General features: G+C 39.8%; 1 protein-coding gene across 1 annotated transcript in view; it reads right to left on the bottom strand.

Annotated features, from left to right (window-relative positions):
• The window catches only part of PAX5 (paired box 5), a 332623-nt gene that overhangs the window by 298883 nt on the left and 8169 nt on the right, over window positions 1-25571 (bottom strand). Inside the window, exons 2-3 of the mRNA XM_043997512.1 lie at window positions 10700-10865; window positions 6873-7070 (exon numbers count right to left, since the gene is read on the bottom strand). Of these exons, the coding sequence (XP_043853447.1) occupies window positions 6873-7070; window positions 10700-10865 (364 nt within the window). The remainder of the gene's footprint in view (window positions 1-6872; window positions 7071-10699; window positions 10866-25571) is intronic.

Raw genomic sequence — 25571 nt, 5'->3', positions numbered from 1 at the left:
GAGAAAGATTCAATCAAGTGATACATGCATATAGTAGATAGAAGAAGCATCCCAACACTTGCAATGAATGAATTTGCAGCAAGAAAAAAAATCTGGGTTTGTGTCTATTGAAAAAGAGTAGGGGCAACTAGGTGGCACAGTGGATAGAGCACTGGCCCTGGAGTCAGGAGGACCTGAGTTCAAATCTGGCCTCAGATACTTAACACTTACTAGCTGTGTGACCCTGGACAAGTCACTTAACCCCAATTGCCTCACACACACAAAAAAAGAGTACCATGTACTCCAACAGGAGCAAACCCAGATACTAGGGCCTATCACTACCTCATAGCAACCATGCCCCTCTGTGAGATTCAGTTTCCTCATAAGTTAAATGGAGAAACAAGAGTAGATAACTTCTAAGGACTAACATTCTATGATTCTAGGTGGAAAACACATTCATTTTCTCTAAAATGAGATAGGATAGCCCTACCTTTGCAATTCTGGACTATCGCTATGGAGTGTCCTATCTATGTAAGGACTCTAAAACTACACCATAGACTAGAAATAGTTATGTCAATAACATTTGTAAATTCTTCATGGACCTGTGGTGTCATCTGTAGAGACCTGACTATAGAATAGCTGTTCTCTCCTTTAGTTGTTCAATGAATCAAAACCAATCTGCTTTACTGTAATGACATTTATTTACTATTAGAGATGCTGGCCTCATAGGAAAACTTCTTTTTGAGTTCCTAAACTATCATTTGTTAAAGTAATAGGCAAAGCTGCTGGAGGTTTCTGTTTGGGTGAGCCAAAACTTTGAGAGGGGCAGCTAGGTGGTGCAGTAGATAGAGAACTGGGTTTGGAATCAGGAAGACTCTTCTACCTCAGTTCCAATCTGGCCTCAGACACTTATTGGCTCTGTGACCCTGGGCAAGTCACTTAACCCTGTTTGCCTCAGTTTCCTCATCTGTAAAATGAACTGCAAAAGGAAATGACAAGCCACTCCAGTATCTTTGCCAAGAAAACCCCAAGTGGGCTCATGAAGAGCTGGACACAACTGAACAAAACTTTGAGAAAGGTGGGCATCACAGAATGACTATAGAATTTTAACTTAGATCAGTCCACCTTTGACTTAGCAAAAGCAGAAAATGATCTGGACACAATGGGCATCCAATCCACATTGTCAACTGAATGAGCAAAGCAATCATGTCTTAATAATAAATGAGGGGGTTTGGAGCGTGGCATGATGGAGGAAGGACTGGTTCTGGAATAAGGAAGATAGAGCCCCAACTCCTGCTCTGATACATACTGGCCATGTACTATAGGCACCTTGTTTTAAGCTTGTTTTAAGCTTTCAAGGGCACAGGCAACTCACTAACACATAAGTTATAAGTGAAGTGTGGTTCTGTAATGGTGACAGAGTTTTCTCCCCAGGAGTTCCTTACATTGATGAAATCACAGGTCTAGACCAAAAACCATTTTTTGTTTTAAAATGAAGGGGCCAAACCTGATCTCTGAAGTCCCTTCCAGTTCAAATCTGTGATCCTATAACTATTTTCCACAAGGAGATGTAAACATTCACCCTTTCAAGCCAGAAAGGAATGAGCAGATCATTGCTACAATGAAGAGCTGCAGCAGGAGAAGACGTTGATAAGAAAACTAATCAACTATGATAGAAATATTAACAAATATAAATTATTTCCAAAATATTCACATGAGAAGAGCACAGAGTATATATTCTAAATTAGGTCTAATGAAAACTAAATTCACATTAGCATTCATTATTTTGTAGAGTATTGTCACACTACCTGACACTATACAAATATCATAGAGTATTAAAGATGTCAGGGACCTTAATGATTGTCTAATAGGATGCCATCACTTTACAGATAAGAAAACTGAGGCCCAGAGAGGTTCAGAGTCACACACTTAGCCCATGGCAGAGCCAAGAATAGGACCCTGGTCTCCTAACCCTGAGTTCTGTGATTTTTTTTACACTTAAAAGAAATATATTCCCTTTTGCCATACACCAGAAATCATATAATAATAATAATAATAATAGCATTTATGTTGCATTTTAAGGTTTGCAAAGCACTTTACATATGTTAACTCATTTGCTCATATATGGATAAAGCCTTTTCAGATGTTAAATGCATTTGAAATCTCAGGCTTAGAACTTAAAATTATGTTAGGTATTATAGACACTTGTGATTATTCAAATTTTCCCCTTTTGTAATTACAAGAATTGATAAAGTAGGGAAGAGTTTGAAAGGCTTCATACATGCACAAATGAATTTCCAGGGCTAGGTAGACAGAAGTGAAAGAGAAAGAGAAAATCATCATTTTTAACATTGTTTATATGAGCAAATGCATTCTGAGTTCCAAATCAGGATGCCAAAAGCACATTTTCCCCATTTCCCAGCAGTGGTCTGGGGGAGAGGAAGATGGGGAAGAGAATTTCAGGTTTAATTCAAAGTAAAAGATCACCCCAAATATCGTGCAGTTCAAAGAGTCATAGATTTAGAGCTAAATGATCTAATTCATCTAGTCCACGCATCCCCACCACTACCACCACCATTTTACAGATAAAGAAAGTAAGGTTCATTTAGGTAAAATCGATTGCTCCAGTCTCACAATTCAGTGACTGGGTCAGGATTTGGACTCTTTCCACTGAACCACCCCACTGAGAAAGGGAAGAAAAATCCCAAACAGTCCATCAACAGGTATTTATTAAGCATCAAAATACCAGAGACTGTGCTAGGGAAATAAGGACTAAATTGAAACATTCCTCCATCTCTTCAAAGATCTTACATTTTATCAAAGGAAGTAAAATGTTCTTATATAAGTTAAGATAAAATACACACACAAGGTAATTTAGAGGGACACTAGTATTGGGGTGATGAGAAGTCTTCATTTAGTAGATGACATTTAAGTAGAACTTTGAAGGAAACTAGTTATTCTAATAGATAAGGTAAAATGCATGCCAGCATGAGAAATGACAGCACATGCAAAGGCAAGTATATAGGCAAAGGAATGACACATATGAAGAAAAAATAGGGCAATTTGGCTGGAAGGTAGAGTGTATGAAGGAAAGTAATAGACAGGAACATAAATTGGGGTCAGATTATGACAAACTTTAAATGGAAAACAAAGGTGTTTGTGTTATCTCAAAATCAATGGGGAAGGGCAGCCAGGTGACACAGTGGATAAAGCACCGGCCTTGGATTCAGGAGGACCTAAGTTCAAATCCAGCCTCAGACACTTGACACTTACTAGCTAGCTATGTGACCCTGGGCAAGTCACTCAACCCTCATTGCCCCACAAAAAAACAAAAACAAACAAACAAACAAAAAATCAATGGGGAATCACTGCAGCTTTTTAAGCTTGGGGTGGAGTTGGGGAGATGACCTAACCAGACATGTTCTTTTGGAATATCACTTTGGCCTTTGAATGGAAGATGAATTGGAGAAGGGGGATGCTTGAGACAGAGAAACCAATTAGAAAGTTATTGCAATGTCACAGAGAGAGATGATCAGGGCCAGAGTAGAAAGAAGGGGAAGGATCATTAGAAAAATGTTATTCACTCTATATCTGCATTAGATCTCCCCTTTTATATCTCTACTTATCAATAAGTAAAAGATACTAAGAGGAGATACCTCTCTAGTTCAATCATTCTCCTAGCTTTCTGTATTTGAAGAACAAAATAACAGGAAAAAAAGAGTTGTCCAATATGATAAAGAAAAATGGAAATGTTTCAGAACACATTAAAGAAACATATATACACACTGGAATGTCTAGATATATGGTAGAAGTTGACTATAAGTGATAATAACAATTGTTCAAATTTCTGGGGCATGTCAGTCATACAAAAAAGGATTTTTGTAGTATTACAATATTTATTGTTGGCTTCAATTTTCTAGTTCAAATGAGCTACCTAATTAACAAGTTGTATATATGTGTCCCAAAATCTTAGTGTAGTTTAAAACTGCATTAAAACATGACTGAAATGCTACAGAAATTTGAACACTTTTTTTTACTATTACTTACATTCAACTTTTAGCACACATTTTGACATTTGATTATGTACAATCTTGTATTGTCCTCTAATGATTTCATATGAAATTGTCAATTCATTGGCAGGGGCTTCCAAAGTTTTATGGACAGTGCCCGATAGACTCTGGAATATGTTGACAACAATAAATATTTGATGAATGCAATTTAACATGGCCTTTTAATTATGATTTAAAGACATTTGATAAAAATAATAACTTCATTTTATAGCACTTTACAGTTTACAAAAGCCATTCCTTTAAAAAATATATTCTGTGAGAGAGGTAGTACATTATCTATCTATCTGTCTATCTATCTCAAAGATTAAATGGCTTTCACATAGCTTTTGTCTGCTCCCACCTTGTCTGCTCCCACCCAAATCTGGTGTTTTTCCCACATCCTGCAGTCCTTGAGTCAAGTGACCTTGAATCCAGTTATACTAAATTCAATGAGTTGGAATTCTATGCCTTTACCCTGTGCCCTAGTGAGGGAAGTTATCCTTTTATCCTCAAATGTAGATATTTAAGAGATGTGATCTCTAAATACATTCTTAGAACAATGACTCTTGGTGGGAAGAGAAGGTGAACCCCAGACCTGTGACTTTCTTAGTATAAAGAACTCTTCATGAATTACATGTTCAAACTATGAACCCTTTGGTGGGCAGAGGGAAGACCCACACTTGTGGTTTTATTAGTATAAGGATTTCCCCATGGGGAAACTACACCTCCTAATGTAGATCAGCACCTGCCCTGCAATGTATAATTTTAGAGAGATGTCCAGGGCAAGTGAGAGGTTCAATGACTTGCTCAGAGTCACACAATTAGTATGGTGACAGAGACAGGACCTGATTTTCAACTCTGAAGTCAGCTGTCCATCCACTACACTAAAAACTCCATGTCATGAAAATGATGACTTCAACAAGATAAATGAAGAGAAAACAACTCCAAAAGTCAACAAACTTCAGGTGAAAGTAACATGAGAAACAGATAGAAAAATCAGGCCATAACAATCTGCTTAAAGAGAACTTTTGCTTTCTGGTTTCTTTGATGCCAACAGGTCTGCCTCATTTGGGTTCTCTCTCTCTCTCTCTCTCTCTCTCTCTCTCTCTCTCTCTCTCTCTCTCTCTCTCTCTCTCCCCTATTAAATCCACTCATTATTTGAGCATTTTTTTAAACTTGGCAAAAATGCTGATATAGTAGCAATGATCCATGTGAACCTATATGTAAGGCAGACATTTTACACAAATTGTATTAAAATAATTTAGAGTACATTGGATTAAAAATACCTGAATTTTAAAAGCTCTGATCCCATATCACTCTAGGAGGTGATGGAATTTCCCTTTCCTAAATGGGTATCACCTATAGGAATTCTGATCATCCCTGGGCTTTCTCTAACCAGCAAAGATTTCTCCCTTGGCAGAAACCAGGCTGCAAGGAGGATATAACATCAGCAGACACAAAAATTGTGTGTTGTTTCTCAAGAAGTAACAGAAAAGGTTGGTTTAAAAAAAAAAAGCACCAGTCTTAGGTATTAATTGGGAGTCCAAACTCTGTTGCTGTCTGTGTAGCCAAGAGTAAGTTCCCCTCTACACCGCAGTTTCACCAACTTTGAAAAAAAAAAGGGGGGGGACAGACTAGATGATCCTTTGTGTGCTACTCTAAATCTCATTATTATTTTGCCTCTCTGCTAAGATCTACTTTGTTGGCTTTTTTAGACCACTGATCTTTTTGTTGAGGGAGGGAATAATTGATTCCTAATTTTATATGGAAGCAAGAAAGATCCAATGTTATTTTTGCTTCCTACAAAGATTCTTGGTCCCTTGGCCCATGCACTTCTTGCTATATAGCCATTAGCTTGCCATGGTTTATTTTAACAGCTAACCAACACCACTGTGAGATTTCAAACACTGAATACCTGCTACCCAAAACCCAACCTAAATAAATAGTCTTTTCCAACCATGAACAAATAACAATCATGAAGATAACTATATGGAACAAGACAATTTGGTCTTATCCTGTTACTTCTTTATACTGACTGTCAAATAGATAGGCATTTCCCCTACAAGTCAGCTTAACTTTTCTTTGTCCCCATTTTGGCTACTTCCAAGCCAAGGGATCTTTTCTGAGCTTATTGAAGGAGGAGGGGGATTGAGAAGAGAAGGGGAAAGAAACAGTGTTAGTCATCTCTCTTATTTCCTCTGACGTGGAGAAGTTGAAGCTCTAAGGAGAGTTAGCACTTCTATAACCTTTGGGTATATGGGGAAAAGACCACTCATGCCCATCCCTGAAAGCTTTAGTCCTGAAGCCCATTCCCTGGTTCCACCTCAAGTCTGATTATTTTATACTCATTGTTTCACATTTGGGGTCACAGACTGGCAAACAGAGATCGATCCGCACAACCGATGTTAAAAAAACAAACCCAGCCCAGCCCAGCACACTCTGAGTTGTCTTTGTTCCCAAGAAGCTAGGGAAAGGAACAGCAGAGGTATTGTCTAGGCCTGGAGAAATCTTAAATAGCCCCAGCAGAGCATCAAAATGGTTCCCTTCTCCCTGACAGTGTACGTCCACTGCCAACATCTGAAGTATCTGATACATACTCTTGGAAAGGGAAGAAAAAGGTCAGACACAACCCCAGCAAGCCCTGCTTCTTTGTTTTACATTATTAATGGTCCCAAAAACAAATACGGAAAAAGCCATTTGTAAAGTAAGGATATAGCAGGTCTACCATTTTAGGATCAGGTACCAATCAAACTGTATGCCTGTTCCATTATATCTCATTTGAACACTGATACACTATCTCCCACCCACCACCCACCCCAAAGACCCTCCTCCACAAATCTTTACCTGTTAATGGAGCTGACACTGGGCACAGTGTCATTGTCACACACTCGCTCTGCTAAGAGTCTATCTCTGATTTCCCAGGCAAACATGGTAGGGTTTTGGCGTTTATATTCTGCAATCTTTTCTACAACTTTGGGAGTGGCGACCTTTGGTTTTGACCCTCCGATCACCCCAGGCTTGATACTTCCAGTCTCATAATACCTATAACAAAGATGGAGAGGGGAAAAAATTGCTTAGTTATAAGGAACTGGCAGAAATCAAGCAAAGCTGATTTTTTGTCACAAAATAAGATGATACCCAACATAGGGGAAATAGAAAATACAGATAAATGTAGAGGCAGATGAATCCTTCCTTGAAAATCACCCCTGCATTCTATGATTTGAAATTCTGTTATACCAGTGGTACTTCCCCTCTTGTAACAGATTAACTTGCATTAATTGAAATCATATCATGATATAAAATATATTTTTCCATAATGTCAAGACAAAAGGTACAGGGCAAGATTAACAGGTGTCCTGGGATCCAAAATTAACTATAAATGTGTGTTATTAATCGCAAGCAGTGGTAAAAACAAAAATAAATCATAACTAGGTACAGTGCAGTAAACTCTCACATAGCAAATTATAATTTCTAAGGACACTTTCATATTGTGGTCCCTTCTTTATTAATTGAAACACAGTGGGGTTTTGTGGGAGTGGTTACCATATGACAAATATTAGGCCAGGAAAGTTGTTAGAAAAAAAATTTTAGTGGAAAGACTCATTTAGCAGCATTTTCCAATCTGTTCCTACAATGTTGTTCTAACAAAAATCTAAGTAGTGTTTTCCACCATGTTGTTCTCTAGAGAGATCAGCCTCCTGTCAGTGTGTGTATTAAGTTAAAATTAAAATTATTGAAAATTTTGAAAATGTTTTAAAAGCAAATGAACTCGAGTTTAGAGTATTTAAATAAATGAAGAGTTTGTGTCTACTGTAGACAAAGTCTGCAGGAAAAAATCAATTATCAGTTGATTAAATTTAAAGAAATATAATCAAAGTCCAAATCTTGATAAGTCTGCTTAAGATATAAGTTGGCAAATGTGACAACTGTTACAAACATTAAATTAATCTGGAAGGGTGGCAAAGAGATTGAAATTTTATTATTAAGGAAATTCCCCCCTTTCCAAATTTCAACCACCTGACAAAGACTGGATAGAAAAGTCAAGCTGTTCCCTCATTCTGCACTTACTGGCAAATTTTAATTAGTAACTCCCAGTTTTAAAACATTAGCCAAGAAATCAGTTTTTATGCAGTGATTTTTGCATCTGGGAACAAAAAAAAATAATGCAAAAACATCAGAATCCAAATCAGAGACCTGTTATTATGATCCCCGGGACCATACAAGAGTCATCTATTTACAGCCTTTTTATTTCTCTGATATGGAATCATGTTCCTTCGGTCCCATGAGTCAATTTTCCATGTCTACCATGACTAGAGATGGTTGTTTTTTCTGCATTCTGGCATGTTATCTGAAGACAATATTGGGCAGTGATTACACTAAAAGGAGATCACGTATTTTAGCCCAGACAGGCCATGAAAACGCATCAAATCTTCATCACCCACCATTTCTAACTACCTTCTGATAGATATTAGTGAAGACTCTTGGAAGTCAAACAAACAAACAAAAACTATCTTAACCCTGAGTGTACAGGACTTTAGGATTTCTAGAACTATAGAACATGCAAAATACAGCCCTTAGGATTTCATAAAACAGCCCATGGCCAACCTCTTGTTGAAGACAGAGCTTCAACTGATATGGACCACAGATGCCAACTTTAAATATAAAACCTTACACCAAAAGACTTAGAGGCTCTGAAGGTGTTCAATGTGAGCTACACATTGAAGAGGAAAGTAAGTTCTCTGTGTCAATTTGACACAGTCCCCAGGCTCTAAGCAAGCTGCAACTACTGGAAACATCAGGTTCCTGGTGTCGTACAGCCCAGACCCACAGATGAATGATGGAAATGTTTCCCCTTCCACAGGGATGTGCTGGTGTTGTACATATCAGCCCTGTTGGGGTTCTACTTGCCTTTCTTTCAACGTCTCCTAAAAGGACCCAGTACTGAATATTTTGCTGGACAACAATCTGTCTCCTACTGCACTGTCCCTTTCATTCTCTGATAGCAAAATAATCTATGGATTCAATGACCACAATTCAGAAATCTTCAGTCATATTGTTTTAGGGCTGAAGTTGTTTCTTAAAAGGCAATTCTAATTAGAATGACATTTTGTCCACCGTGGTTATTAGTTATGAAAATAATGAGCTATGAAATTCCAATTTATTGTTGACAACTTAAATGACAAAGCTCCATAGCAGCTGTTAACTTCATAGCACAACTACGTCTAATGACAAATCTATTCAAACGGTAAGAAGCCAAAGGAGTTCAACAGTGTCACTGATCAGAAAAGTAATTGCTTACATATTAGCCCTACCTCGATGCTGGGGGCAATAGTGAGTGAACATAACAAGACGGCCAGTGTCTCCAATTGAAGCAGTCGCTACTTACATTGGGGAAGCTTTGGGATCCTTGTTGTATAAAGGTCTCTAATATTAAATAAAATGTAGGCTCATAGAAAATATCTCAGTAAAAACAAAGGATCTCCCCCGTCAAAGCTTTATGTTTAGTCCCTCACCATTCAATGCCATTTCCAGAAATAAAGACTACTAAAACTCATCAGATTTGGAGACTAGGCACTAGGCATGTGTGGAAGAGTAAAATGGAGGGGCAAAAGTAGCAACCTTTCCAAAGAAACACCAAAGTATGGTTAGGCTAAAGTCAGGGACATCACTCTACTTGCCAATAGGCCATTTCCTTGGTGACTACTGAAACCATTTTTTTAAACCATTTTTTTTTCAAACCAAGAGATTACATAAGGAAAACATCAGTTTTATGAGCTAAAATGTAAGTGACTCTTGGTTTTTTAAACTACCAGTTCAGACACCAATTTCTCAACTATAATGCACATAAAACTACATTTTAAAAACTTTTTTTCTAAAATAGGAAAAGAAAGAACTAAAACTAATGGCAAGAATGGTTCACAACATGAGTCCAAAAGTCAATTGGAGTCTAACTAAGCACATCTAATTTTTTTCTAAAGTGAAATCAAAATCTAGAACAATAAGACATGTTCACAAATATGCCTGATATTTCACAGTGCTTGCAAGACTTCTTGGAGAAAATGGCAATTTTCAAATATCAAATTTAAGGAAGCTGATTGCTTTTGTTTTGTAAATTTCAGGATCTCTTTAAGGGTACATTCTACTTCAAATAAAATAAAAAGCCTTAAAAGAAATACACCCAACAGATTTCATAAAAGCTGACTGATAAATTGACTGCAAATGAAATCGTGAATGAAGACTGGGGTTTTTTTATTATGACAAAAAGAAAAAAGAAAAACTTTCACTGCATGATTTCAGAACTTGTGGGTTTTCCATTTTGCACTAGGCAACACAAACGTCTGTGTTTCCTGGTTCATCTAAGAAAGGTAGAAGAAATTCACAAGAGCTCTCTGCTCCTGTAGTCTTCAGAATGACTTGCTAGGCATTCTGAAAACCAAACGTCTTTTCTACTTCACTCATTTCACGTACTAGTCCACATCTGTGTGATTCGGTATGGACAATAAATTATTCAAATAAAAATTCAAGTGGGGATTGGCAATTGCTAGACAATTCTGAATGAAATCTTCATTTCCTTTTGTTTCCATTTTCAGTTATTTATCTCATTTCATTTTGGAGAGCACTTTGTGTCTTTACTAAGGGAATTAATTGAGATGAGATTCTCCCGCCTTTACCTGCCGAGAATTTTGCTGACACAACCATGGCTGACTCGAAGCTGCCTGGAGATGTCACAGGGTCTCACACCTTGATGGGCAAGTTCCACAATCCTTTGGCGGACTACATCAGGGAGGGGACGGCCATTTACAAAAACCCCCCCTAATTGATTCACTCCTCCATGTCCTGAAACATAGTAGAAAAAGAAGGGAAAAACAGGAAAGAAAAATTGATCTTAATCATACAATAAGTACTCTGAAATCATGTTCCTCTTTGCCATTCAACCTTTCCTTGGGAATGGCAACCCGTACTTTTTTAAAACTAGGATTTTCAATATTAATCACAGAAATTAAAGTGGAAATTAAAATATTTGCTTGTTAAAAGAATCTTTGTTTCAAACAGCTCATTCATGGCTGTTTAAAATCATATGGTTCAGACAAAACATTTGGCCTCTTAGAGAATGCAGAGTAAATGAAAGGAAAAGGAAAATCTCTTTCTATATCCTATACATTCTGTTCTACTTCATTGACACTTGTTATAAAAGAATATCTCCATTCCGCCCCCCCTCCCCAACAATCAAATACTTAACTTAATCAAGGGGAAAGGTAAAACTGTTGTGGAATGGTTTTGCTATCGTAATTTACAGTGACCCTTGTAGGAGGATATTATGCTTCTCAAAAATAAAATGTGAGTGTCTGGAAGAGCCCAATATATCATTCCTTCTTGGGCAGATTTGCACTGTTCACCTTTAGCAAGGTGAAATATATAGCTGGTGTGAAATGGGGACCCCACTAGATGTAGAGTACAGAGTGGCCCCTTGCAGTCACCAAGAAATATAATTAAGCCTGAAGCTGTTAATCAGCCAAACAACTTATGTTACAGAGCATTGGAATGGAAAACAAATAATAGCAGTAACAAGCATCATTGTCAGCACAGGAACAGGAGCAGGAGGCAATACCCTCGATTTACAAAATAGATATAGCAGACTAAGTCAAGGAGGCAAAAGCACCTTCATAGCTTTCTAAAACAAAACACTTTTGTAAGTTTAGTGTAACTATTTTACCCTGGCTCAAACACTGTCTGACTTGGGAAATCTCTTCTGAAACTGTCAGAAAATATCATGAATGGAATAAATATTCTATTTCTAATACCTGGGAAAGCAGAGACAGCTGCCATTCACCAATGTTTATTGACAGCTTCAGAATTTATTTTCTTCAACAAAGTAGTTGCTTAGGAGTTTCCAAACAAGGTTTAGACTGAAATACAGATATGCCTCTCTCTATAGCTATACATATATACATATACATACACATACATATATATACACCCACACACATGCATATATGTACCTACATCTATAGCTTCATCTATACCTATAGTGTATGTATAGTACATACATATACACATGCATGTGTATGTAAGTTTATATATATATATATATATATATATATATATATATATATATATATATATATATAGTATAACATCCCTGGAGTAGCTTTTGGCTTTACTTCAAGGAGAAAATGGCAAAAAAAAAAATTAACATACCAGTTTGTTTTGATTCTAAAACACCCCTATGATAAGTGGGAAAGGGTTGGGGTTTTTTTAATACCTAATTGAATTTTATAGTTAGAAAGCAACTGCATAATTCCACTGAACGAGGAATACTCCAGTCCTTCAGATCATTAGATTTGAGTAGGTTTTGTTCAATGATTTAAGAAAGTGTTTGATAAAAGGGGCTACATAGCTTTTCAAGAGCTGGATCAATTTTAGAAGCAGAAAGTCAATTTAAATTTGGTAAGTTCCAAATGGGAAGGACAAGAGGCAGAGAGTGGGAACTAAATCCTTCCAATGCATTTTGTAGATGATTAGAAGGCATGCAAATTATATCAAATCTACAAAAACCCATTTTTCTATGCATGTAGAAATTGAGACTGCAGAAAATATAACAGAGTTAAAATGAATTAAACAGAAAGACTTTTGCCCTTTCAGGTTAGTTTTTGATCATGACAAAGACTTGGATAGTCTCTTTGGAGGAAAAGCACTCAGAGCAATAAAAAGACTCAGAATTCTAGTTCCCTACATTCCTTACTTTATGGTATTGAGGTTTGCAGCTATATAAGTGAGTCGGCTATTTTCAGTAACAGTGAAAACCTGTTAAGATTTAGCTTCCTATAATGCATCAAGCCCAGCATGTTCAGATCTTCCTAAATACTGCAGAACTATTACATAGGAGATTTCCATTGTCAGCTTATAGGGAAGCACATGAAGAAGGCAAAAACTCCATACTAAGTGTTAGAACCATTGATTAAAATTGGAGGGAAGAAAGGGTAAAACGAGGGGAAGAGAGGAAGAGAGATGAATAAGAAAAGGGAAAGGAAGAGAAGAATCAGAAAGAGGGCAAAGAAAGAAAAGGGTAGAAAGAAAGAGCAGGTGGGTGGAGGCCCAGGGAAAGGGGAGAGGGGAATTGGAAGGGAAGAGTCTTAGAGGGGTGAAGTACCTTAGGGAACATCTAATCTCCTCATTGGCCTCAATTTTACAGAGAAGGAAACAAATCCAAGATCTGCCCCCCAAATCATACAGCACATTAGTGCTGGAGAGGAGAGTAGACCTAGGTCTTCTGACTCCCAATTCAGTTCTTTTCCCACTACACCTCACTACCTCTAAGAATATATATTTAAAAAGGAGAGATGTTGTGAGAAGAACTCTTTGCTAAGAAATATTTTCTTCTCCCTAGATCTCTACTTGGAAAAATCAAATAAAAGTAGTCAAAATAAAGAAATGACTTAAGTTCCTGGTTAGTTTAAATAAATATATCTTAAGCCTTCACTCCATCTCCTGCCCCCTGCCATGCCCACTACCAGCTAGACATCCCAGATGTGGGTCAGTTTTCTACTATCCGTGTGTGTGTGTGTGTGTGTGTGTGTGTGTGTGTGTGTGTGTGTGTGTGTGTGTGTAAAATAGCATTGTGTACTTATGTGCATTTTTTAATCAAATGTCCCAGTCAAAATCCCTGGCCCTGGGTCCTAGTTTGTGTTTCTGAAGGAAACCCTCCTAATCACTCTTCTCAAAAGAGTGAGTGGATCATTTACTGAAGTCTTCCACTGCCAACATGCCAACTGTACTCACCTGCCTTGGACTGTTTCCATACGTACTTTATCCCTCTGTCTGTACATCCCTATTTAATGTAAAGACACAATGTAGACATTGGGAAGCTAACTGTGAGGCTCTGAGCTGGGAATCATCTGTCCTTGGACTAGAAACTTCACCCGCAAATGTAAAGAAAATTTTACTAGGTGCTGCAAGCATGAGAACCTCAACTTCCCCCCTTGTTCCAACATACACCAGCCAAAGCTTGGAGAGAGAGAGAGAGAGAGAGAGAGAGAGAGAGAGAGAGAGAGAGAGAGAGAGAGAGAATGAATTAGATAAAGCAGTTAATACATATATATTCATGGAATCACATCACATAAACACATTTAAAATGCTAAGGCAGAGGTTCTAATGAGAGAAGGAAATGGGAAGTGGGAAGAGACAGGCAGAGAGAGAGAAAGAGAGAGAGAGAGAGAGAGAGGCAAAGAGAAAAGTAGCAAAGACAGAGACAGTCAGTCTCAGGTCAGGTCTTCCAGATAAAAAGGGATTTGGATGGAATTGTCTGCAAAATAATGTATAATGGCAGGCACTGTTTTCCTGAAGCAGGGTAATTTAATAAGCCTCAAAAGTAAGTACCAATTAACATATGTAAAGCCAAAAGAAGCTCCATGTCCAGTTTCATTTTAAGTAGGTTCTAGCTATGTCCTGGGTATGAGAAGGTGTGAAAAGGTGAGGGAAGGTTTTGAGGACAGAAATTTTGATAATTAAAAATAATCCATCAGAGAATAATGTGTAGGCACAAGTAAGTATTCTTGTACTTGATGTGTCCTATGCATTTCAACCAAAGGAACTGCCCCCTTCAAGCTAATGACATAATTTACAATGTGCCCTGTTCAATAAGGGTTAAAAGAATATGCATCTAGTCCTTGACCCATGCCCATGTGCATAAAGTATGCCTATGTACTCACAGGCATGAGTGTAAACTCGGGGTGGGGGGGGGAGTCTGCTTTACTCCTCTGTCTGTGCAATGTAATCCTACTCTGAATTAGACTTTAAAAACTCAGATGAAATGAAAAATCTTTCCTAGCTATTTAACTGTTCTTGACCTCCCAATATGAAATCTAATCGATCTGAAATTTTTTATGACTCCCCATCATCCTTCCCTTCTTTATGTATACATGAGCACATATGCATAAATATATACAAAGATTTCCTTAATTGTATACTCTAAGAAAGGATACTTACAAATACCTATGCTTATATTATAGGATAAATTGAGCACACACAACCCATTCCCTAATAAATAAAGAAATTCTGATTCAAAGCTTTATTTCTATTGCTGTCATCATTCATTTGGTTTAAGACTTCCTTTAAGCTATCATTAAAATATAGAAAGTAAACTTATTCATCATATCCATGTGAGCAGGGGATTTACCCTGAAATCTACCATTTGAGTTTGTAAAAGAAAAAGTTATTTGTATACTGCTCTGCTGGGTCAACTTTTCTAGCCCTAGAATTTCCAGTGCTCTAAACTCCCAGGGGGCATTAGCCAAGATAGTTAGATGAATCACTCCTTCATTTAAAGAAGAGACATTGGTTAAATGTTTTTACAACACTGGGGTGTTAAAGGTGAAGAACTTGTTCTTTAATTAACCTTGTGTTCTTCCAGAAGCATGGGAGAGGAGAAAATGCAATGGGAAATAAGGAAGCTAAGCGCAGGAAAGCTCTTTTTCTAGTCTGCACTATGTGGATCCCTAGTAACTATCTTGCCAGTTCTTTCAAGCTATTCAAGGTAACTCTTTGGCTAAGTATTTAAGCTAACAAGCCATTAAAGTCAAGTCCCCATTTGTTTCTTCTATGAATAAGGGCATGCACCATAACAGGCATAAGATGCGGGAACAGTATTTATGAGAGAGAAGTGGTAGAACAGGTATAGGTGAGTAGACCTGCAGTATACCTAAAGAAAGATTGCCAGATTGAGGGGTGCATATTGATAGCATATTATGTTTATTCCACTTGTAACTATATGACTCTTCTCACACGGAAGTGATAAGCTAATACAAATATACTAATGCCATTTAAACAGAAAGAAATCCCTACAAGGGCTTACAATCTTTCCCTTCAAAGAAAGGATGAATCAAACTACATTTGTTGTGCCTAACACAAAACCTGGGAATGGAAGATATTACATTTCTGTCCATCAGTTTACAAACAAGTTTCATCTTTGGCTGTTTAAATTTCATATACCTTCTTCTCTAACCACCTCAAAGAGCAAGGCTGTTTACTTAAATCATTTCTACCTCCGAATCTAACTCTGCTTTACTCAAGGAGTCCTTCAGAAAACTTCCCTCATCTTGGTCTTGAAAGTGAAAAGAAAGCAGACAAATAACTGGACTGAGCCCTAACAGGGTAAGACCTAGGTCAGAGACAAGGCCATGGCTTCCGGTCCCAGAAATAAAGGAAGAGAAAACTTTGAATTAACTCTTCCACCAGGCAAAGGAAAATCATGCAAATCCATTTTGTTCAGTGGAATGTGCTTAGTCAAAAAGAACCCCACTGGGCTGGGAAATTAAAACAGAAACTTATCCTGTGGCTTCTCTTTCACTGGCACATTGCATCACTCCCCTAAAAACTGTTGGCAAATACTTGTTTAAAATTATTTTTAAAGTATTCAGATCTCTATCCCTCTCCCTTTAAAGCACTTTAGGATAGATTTATCATTGTTTGAATGAATGTTGGGAAGACACTCCATCACCAGTCACTTCCTACATTTATGCTCCGTCTGCATGAGTTAACACAAAGACAAGTCCAGCAAAAATAGATTTGCCACTATGATATTAATAGTGATTTCTACTATTTTTTCACTTCAAAGACCCCCTCCCCATTTGAGTGTAGGCCTGACCATTTAGATCTACCCTTCTCACAAAACAATGACATCTTTTCAAATATAAAAAATATCTATTATTTTAAGTTGCAACCTATTTGTTGACCCAAGATTCTTTTTTCAGAGGTCCTGAATTAAGATAATATCCTCTAGTCAGGAAAATATACTTTTCAATTTGTCTGTCCTTTTTTCTATTTTTGGACCAGAACACCTTACCCAAAGCTCCCCTCTAAAATTATTTATGCTATAGATAAAAGTAGAGGAGGGAAAGAGGAAGTTAAGAAAGAAAGCAGGAAGGAAAAGCAAGAGAAAAAAGAAGAGAGAAAAGAAAAGAAAAGCCTCCCAATCTTCGCCATTGCATTTTACAACGTCAGAATCTTAGCTCGAAAGGCGGCAGAGCCCAGGAGGGAAATGTGATTAGTTCTAGTTTATATTTCCTTGAAATCTCTAGATCTAATCCAGCGTTTAACTCACCATGAGAGGAGATGTCATTTCACATAACACTGTGTTAATGGATAAATCTTCCCCAAATCTCTCAACCACAACAAATCTCGAGCCAAACGCATTACACACAATCTGCTAACTTCATGGCTATGTCTAGGGCTAGAGCTTTGCCATGCCATCGCTGCTTTGCATGACTTTAACCTTGCCGGATTAATACCGTATCAGAAGAAGAAATATAGTAATTTTATCTTTCAAAATACTACAGGGAGAGTACTTTTATATATTGAATACGTGCACATATATGTATATAAGTATGTATAAGCGTGCATATATATGCATATTTTTTCTATATATAGTAGAAAGACAGTCAAGCCAGACAGTTTCAGCTTGACCAGAGCATTTGTTAAGGGAGGGAAAAAAGAAAGGGAAAAAAAAGGACCCTATCCCTTGACCAGTTCTTTTTAAAGGGGGACTTGACTAACAACTACCTTGTATAATTTTAACCCCCTCCTTTCAAACTATGAGATTCTGCTTTCATTTCTAAACGTTGCCCTCCCAGTGTTCGCCCGTCCTGCCTGCAATTTCATTTGTACACACTTAAACTGAGGCGTGGTGACTAGTTTGCCACATTTCTACAACTTTGTAACGGAAACTTCTCAGACTTAACTGGAAAAAGAAAAGAAAGGAAAAAGAAAAATGGGAAAGAAGTCTGTCAGGGAGTAGTCGTCAAATAATATTGTTTGAATTCCCTTACCAAGGTCTCATTGTTAATTGATCGTCTCAAATCTGAACGTGAGATTTTTTAAATCGACTGCAATCAAAATAGCGGATATACCTTTTTTGATTTAATGTAAAATATTAATAGTCTGTATATAAAGGCTTTTTTTTCCAAAAATGCATTCCAAGTCAAATATCTAGCTAATATTTACTGACTTTCAGAAATAACAAGAACAAAAAATTTCTTTAAAGACTAATAATAATAATGGCAAGAGTAGCATTTTAACGCTCTTCTATGTATAGTAACAAAATGAGAAGGGAAATAATATTTGTTGCTGTATTCAAAAGATGGCGAAAGGATATTCTGAAAGTTGTTCTCAAGGGTGGACGCGGAATTAGGGGGAGAAGCTGCTTCTGTAGTTTCAGGTTGTTGTTGTTGGACTTCCCATCCCTTTACCCTCATTTACTGGGGAGGTTCCATTTTTTGAGGAGCAAATCCAGTATTACGCCTCGGCTCACTCCTTGATGCCTAGAGACATCCCTATCTACTAGCCCCATTTAATAAACCCTGGAGATGCCTTGCAACGGATGGAAAGGTGTGGTGGGATTGGTCCTAAATGAGAGAGAAGTGAACTAGCAGCCTACTTACTATGCATTGCTGCAAACGGGTCGTGCTTACAGTGTATTTCCATCGGAGCGATCCACAGCTTGAGTCAGAAGCTTTTTTCAGATGAAATCACGACCACCTTGCACCTACTGCAAAGATCTCACTCGAGCCAATAACAAGAAGAAGAATTTTGTGTGTATTTTTTTAAATCCCCTTGCAAATTGCAAAGTCTGGTTATTTCTTAAAGTAAAAGGAGAAAGTGTTTTTTTTTGGGGGGGGGGCAATCACTACGCTACGGAGTTGCTGAAATAATTAGCGGTGGTGTAGAATTATGTTCCCAAACTCCTAAGGAGGCACTGCAAGATTTTTTTTTCAGACGTAAGCTTGAAGACAGAGACGGCTGAGTCAGGTCGCTTTTTTCCCCAGAAGAAAGTATCAAACCGCCATAAGCATGTCACAAAAAAAGGGAAGCCCCAGGCACCTGACCCAGAGCTCCTTCCGTGGCAGTTGTCCAAAGTCGGAGGTCACCTGCAGCAATCCAGATATTGTGGACCTTGTTTATTAAAGGCGTATTTCTCCAAAGAAATATAGTTAGCACTCTAGATCATAAATATACCAAAGAATGGCCTGGGATCAGTCTTTTTGTTGGGGGGATTAATTTGTTTGCTATTCTTACATGTAGGGGCACTGGGGAAGATAAGAAGAGAGAGCTGTTCGGCGGTTGGCCTGGTGGTGAGTTTATGCCTTTGTGTTGACAAGATTGTAAAGATTTCTAGAACACAACTGGGCATTAAAAAAAGAACTGCAACAAAACCCTTTCGTATACATCAGCTTTAACAAGGGATGTTGTTTAGAAGGCAACAGTCTGAAGACAAATCAGAACCGCTTAGGTCTCAGATTCTCCCCCTTTTTCTTCCAATTTATACTGAGGTCCATGGCAAAGCTGGCTCGCTCGCTCGCTCTCTCTCTCTCTCTCTCCCCTCTCTTGTTCCTAAGAACTTATTCTAGGGCCTCAAATGGACACTTGAAAATGGACCCGAGAGAACCGAGAAGCTTGGAATGCGTCCAATACAAGCAACAGCGGTGAATTCTTAACATCCCAGCAAAGGAGTAACTAGACAGCTGGAGAGCTGAAGAAAATGGGGACGCTCTTTAATTTCTGCCATCCATAGGCACACGCGCGAGCGCGCGCGAGCGCGCGCGCGCGCACACACACACACACACACACACACACTCGCACATACACCAGGCAAAGAGCCCCAGGGGCAAAAAAAAGGTGCTGTTGCTACTGCTGGATAATGATGGGGATGAGGATGCTGCCCTTGACTGCTCCGGGTCCCGTAGATGCAGGGGTTGGTCGCTGGCTTTAAAGTTTCTTAGATGCCGGCTGAAACCACAGCGCTCCCATATCCTCGACCTCCGTTCGAGAGTTAAGTCGTTCGGGGAGCCCCGCCGGCTCTTCCCCTTTCCGCTGCCTGAGCTGCGGATGCCCAAAGCGGGCCGACTCCGGGTGCCGCCTGCGGGGAGTCTGTCCGGGCGCTGCAGGCGGTCCCAAGCCTCGGAGGGACAAGGGCCGACGGGGCAGGTTTCCCACCTGCGTCGGCTAGGGGGATCCGCACTGGGAATCAAAATGTAAGCCCTCTGAACCTCCTCGCTTCTGAACCTTCTGCGGTCTGATTCCCCCCCGGGCTTTCCGGACGCAGACCCAGCTTCCCAAGTCCTCCTCCTGTGCCGCAAGCCGCCCAAGCGACCGGCGCGGTTCCCCCGGCGGCGCCCTGGGTTAGGCGGCGGGCAAGGAGGAGTTCAGTATGTCAGCGTCTCCGCTGCTCCCGCCACCGTCGCCGGCGCCGTCGCCGCCGCCGCCGCCGCTGCTGCTGCTGGTGGTCTTGGCGCTGGCGCTGGTGGTTTGCCCTCCGGCTATTCCACGCCCATAGTGCAGAAACGCGCTTCCCGGGACCGGCTTTCAGGACCCGCTGCATGTGGACAGCGCTGCCGGGGGCTCAGCCTCGGGGGTGGAGGGAGCCAGCCCGCCGAGGGGGGGCCGTGGGGGGGCGGCCCGTCAATCAAGGTCGCTGCGGCCAATCCACTGAGCCCAAGGCGCTCCCGGCCCGCGGTCTCGCCGCATTGGCTGAATGACTGGCGGGCTCCGCCTGATTAGCCAACACCGGAGCAATGGGAGAGAACTGGGGGCTGGGCTCTGACGGCGGCGCCACGTTCATTGACAAACGCGAAGGGCGTAGTAAGAGAGGGAGAAGTTGGGTAGCCCAGAGTAGGAGAGAAAGGAGGGGGAAATGGGAGGGGTGGTGAAGGAGGCCGAGAGACACCGGCAGCCTCAGAGCCCTAGATCCCCTTATTGCACTTCATCCCAGTGCTCTGGGCTCGCTAGGAATGCCCTGCAAGGGAGAGAGCTGGATCCCAATCGGATCCTGTCCTGGAGACTTGTAAGGTACATGATGACCCTTAGCGCAGTCCTCTCCTCTTAAATTCTCCAGCACTGCCAGTCTTCCCTGGACATGCACACAGCTCCAAGATTTTCCAGGAATTCCACGTTTACAAAGAACAGGGTGAAGGGGGCTTTGAAGATTGTTTGAGGTTTGTTTTAAGTAAGTAAAATAGAGTGCTGTCCTTAGTCTAAGCAACACACACATAAGCACGCACACACACCAAAAGCAGGGGGAAATGAGGCCTCTGGAGCATAGTGTCAATGTTAATAAATGAATAAGATGCACTCTGAAGCAGTGTTCATTCAAGGTCCTTCAGAGTTCACAGCTCCTGATTCGGAGAGGATTTTCTCTGCAATTGCCCCTCCCCCCCACACCTTTCAAATAAAGGACACACCCCTCAGGCCCCACCCCCCCCCCCCCCCCCAGTCTCATCACCTTAGTAGGAAGCTAATGAAATGGTAACAAAGACCATAGCGGTTTTGTTTAAAAAATAGGCACTTTTATAAAAGTCACAGAAGGGTGCTCCCTTTTCTATAGTGAACTGCAAAATGAGAGTGTGTGATAATGATCATTAAATACGGAAGAAGCTCGCTGCCTCTCCTGGCCTCCGCTCCTAGAGCAAATGGCATACTTCACAAAAGAGATTGGACACAGTTCATTTTTCTTCTGGTTATTATTCAGCCTTCATGAAATCTATAGTTATTGCCGGGTATATTTTCAGATGCCTGACAGACTTCGGAATCAGTCTCCCTTCTCTCACGTTCTCGGTCTCCCTTTAGATAATTTTGTGCATCATCAATTCTATGTTGTGTAGATGTATATGTGGCTGGCGTTTTTAACTTAATACATAGGCAAGCATTTACACACACACACACACACACACACCTCCATTCAAAAGCTACTACTGGTTCCACCCTCCTATCCACTCCCCAGTTTATTTTTAAGGAATCAGGTGAGATAAAAGGCAGCAAAGGGAATAAATAATGAGCAAGCCTCAAAGGAAACCTGGTTTCAAATTCCTGCCTTGGCTGTATGACCCTGGGCAAGTCACTTAGCTTAGGCAAGTCTCTAAAATTAAAGGCAAAGAAGGTAGGACCTGCTGTCTAGAGAAAGTATTCTCACCAAAGAACTCTCCTTACCAAAGCAATCACAGGCCAAGTCCCTATTCTACTTGAGATCAATATCATAATAAGGGATAGAGGATAGAGAGCTGAGCTTAGAGTCAGGTTTGGAGTCTGGTCTCTCATACATATTGGCTGTGTTACCATTAACAAATCACTTAAATTCTCTGTGCCTCGGGCAACTCTCTAACACTATAAATTGCAGATAAATTCCGAGTCTACAACAATAGAGAGTTTCTACACCAGATCTCAAGCTGGTGAGTTGCGGATGTAGACGAAAGAAAAAAGTTATTTCTTTTATCTGAAATAAAAAGACAATAATAACCTATGTAGATTAGAAACGTTTAATTTGCTTTTATGATGTTGAAAGCCAAAGCTAAAGCCAAGAGATTCCATGAACTGACTAGACATTATAAAAGATCTCCAAGAAAGGGCTAAACAGTTTTCTGTATACATAAAGGCAAAGGTGATTTTTTTCCCCTTTTCTTATATCTCAATCTGCCAGAATCCTCAGTACAAGTTTATACTCCATGGAAGAAATCTGGCACCAAAAGTAGGCCTTTAGCATGAGAGTTCTTTTAAAGTACAGAAGTGATGCAATTAATATTCTCTAATGTTCTCTTTATGTTATGATCTTCTTGCCAAAATAATTTTTTAAAAAATAAACATCTTTATATTCTGAGTACCAAAGTGAGGCCTGTGAGATGAAAAAAAGTCACGAAATCACTATTTGAGATTAACCAAGCTAATCTTTTGTGTCTGTCTCTATCTCTTATTTATCTCTCTCTTCCCTATGGCAACCTCTTCCTCCTACATTCCCACCTTCCAACCCCCCTACACACACACACAAACCCAGATTGTCACTTCCTCCCACTTTATTTTTCCCCATTTAGAACACTGAAAAGTTGTTTGTTTGTTTTTAAAGTTATTCTGTGTGTGATCATTGAGACCTCTAAACTACACTCAATCCTTCCCAGAGGCTTCAGATACAAACGGAAACATGGCTCAAAAGCCCATCGGCTGTTTTGCAATATTGTCTCCTGTTCTGAGGACGGTTCTGAAAATAGAGAAGTATGAGATTTATTGTCCTTTTCGGCATTGTATATACGGTAATCTCCCCCACCCCCATACAGTCTAGGCTTTGCTCATAAATGAAATTACCAATAGCGATAACAAAAGAATCCCGGAAGTCTTTCCCAAATCTATTTTAATGCTGAGCGGTTACTTTAACTTTTAGCTTTCATCAGCCTTCTGAAAAGGCTAGCCTTCTTAGGTTTGGTCTGAGCCTTTGCCATAGTCTTTTTCTCTGAAGCTAGTGGGCAAAAGAACTTAAATGTTTATGTAAGGTATGTTTTGGGTGGATAGTTTTTCTTATAGAAGAGATGCTATATGAGTTCCCCATACCCAAAAGAAAGAAGGAAAGGAAGGAAGGAAGGAAAGAAAGAAAGAAAGAAAGAAAGAAAGAAAGAAAGAAAGAAAGAAAGAAAGAAAGAAAGAAAGAAAGAAAGGAAGGAAGGAAGGAAGGAAGGAAGGAAGGAAGAAAGGAAGGAAGAAAGGAAGAAAGAAAGAAAGAAAAAAGGAAGACTTTCTGGGGGGAGTAAAGGTTCCTCTAAATGCAGGAAAACCTCCTGGAAGGTGAATGTCAGGGCCTACTTCTTAAAACCAAATCCACAAACTTCTGTAAAATGTGGAATTTTTGCAAGAGACTGGGATGCCAAAGTGAACAAGAGACTTCCAAAATCAAGTTGGTCAAAGCCAGCCCAGCAATTTGATTCATTTCTCCCGAGGCAGGTTCCTTTATGTGTCTTCATGTCTATACATTAGCAGACCAGTTTACAGAACATACATTCGTACATTTGGAACACAAGTTAACCTAAAGGGGTGATGGTAGAGGGCAAAATGGTCTCTGGGAGCAATGCAATGAGCAGATCTTCCCTGTCTAGGCCCCAGAAAATCCTAATGGAAGAAACCCTAAGCCTTTCACCCAACTCCTCTGAGGAGAATGCCTTCTTGACCCTCCTTGAGATCAGTCACACCCTGATCTAAGCATCTCCACCCTCTTCAGGAAGGTTATTTACCATGGACAGTTCTTTTTTTCCCAGAGTTCCTGAATCCTTAGCCTCTGAAGCTTCTCTACCACTAGCCAAGGGTTGACTTGAACAAGGCCCATAGCCCTAGCTATGCCAACCCAGTTCCACTGAGGACTTGAGCCATAGGCTTCTTTTAGTCACAAGAAGAGGAAGGATTTGTCAGAAGAAAAACAGAAATGGAAACTGGGTTGGAGGTTGTTTCTATTATCTCCTTCAGCCTTGCTCCTAATGGGGATGGCCCTCAGTGTATGTGAGAAGGGGGTTGAACTTAGGTAGGCTGTGTTGTTTTTTTAATTGGATTTTGGAGGTGGATGTCATCTGCTAACATTAACTAATATGTTCCTCTACATATTTCTCTGGTGACCTCTGTAGGAAGTAGGAGTGAGGGTTAAGGTTAGAAAGACTGAAGTGCTGTCCTGTGGGGGGGGGGGATGCCACATAGACATTGTTATTTCCTTTGCAGGTCCTTTCTTCTTGCACCCCAGATTTATGACTTTGCAGAACCACCCGAGGAATCTATGCCTACCTTAGGGAAATGTCCTTCAGGCTGCTACTGCAGTCGCTGTCTGCGCCCGGCAGAGGGAGTTTCCAATCTAACATTCAGTGCACAGATCAGTCTAACAGGTTTTTACCAAAGGTGGGGGAAGGGGTAGCCCTTCTTCTCCCCTTCTGTTAGATGTTTAGATTTGGCCCAGGTATATTGATGGAATGCCATATTCACAGGGCTTTGACTTTGATCTGAGGGATTTTCCCACAGGCTCTCCCTGGAACTTGGAAAGGGGTCATGGGGATACTGCCTAGGACTCCAGGATTGTTACGCTTTGGACCAGATGCTTTATTTTTCTACCTTTCACCTTCCCTACTCTTTCCTTCACCATTTTATTGTCATGAACTTTCTCCAGGAAGCAGGAGGGATGAAGAAGACCATGAAACACGAGTTCTTATCCTAATCCTAGTCATTCCATACTTTGGGGTTGCAACCCTGGAAGATCCCTTAATTTATCTGGTCCCTTTATTGAAATGCGACCCCTTAATAATCGCAACACATCAGGTACTGCTTTTCAACCATAAAAATATTAATTATTGTTACTTTTAATAGTGGTAGTAGGTGTAGCATTATTGCATGACTCTCACCTTTGAAAGTACCTAGGCATGTACAACATGAACTGAAGAAGGCCAACATCTCCTGTGTTTTTTCTTTTTCTTTTACTTTTTCTTCTTTTCTTTTCTTTTCTTTTCTTTTCTTTTCCTTTCTTTCTTTCTTTCTTTCTTTCTTTCTTTCTTTCTTTCTTTCTTTCTTTCTTTCTTTCTTTCTTTCGTGAGGCAATTGGGGTTAAGTGACTTGCCCAGGGTCACAGAACTAGTAGGTGTTAAGTGTCTGAGGTCAGATTTGAACTCAGGTCCTCCTGAATCCAGGGCTGGTGCTTTATCCACTGCCACACCTAGCTGCCCCATCCCCTGTGCTTTTTACTGTAGTTTACTCCTATGGAAAGGA

The sequence above is a fragment of the Dromiciops gliroides genome, chromosome 1 (genome assembly GCF_019393635.1).
Source record: "Dromiciops gliroides isolate mDroGli1 chromosome 1, mDroGli1.pri, whole genome shotgun sequence".
Taxonomy (NCBI): Eukaryota; Metazoa; Chordata; class Mammalia; order Microbiotheria; family Microbiotheriidae; genus Dromiciops; species Dromiciops gliroides.
Note: the sequence above shows the minus strand (reverse complement) of the source record. Positions and strands in the feature narration are given on the sequence as shown.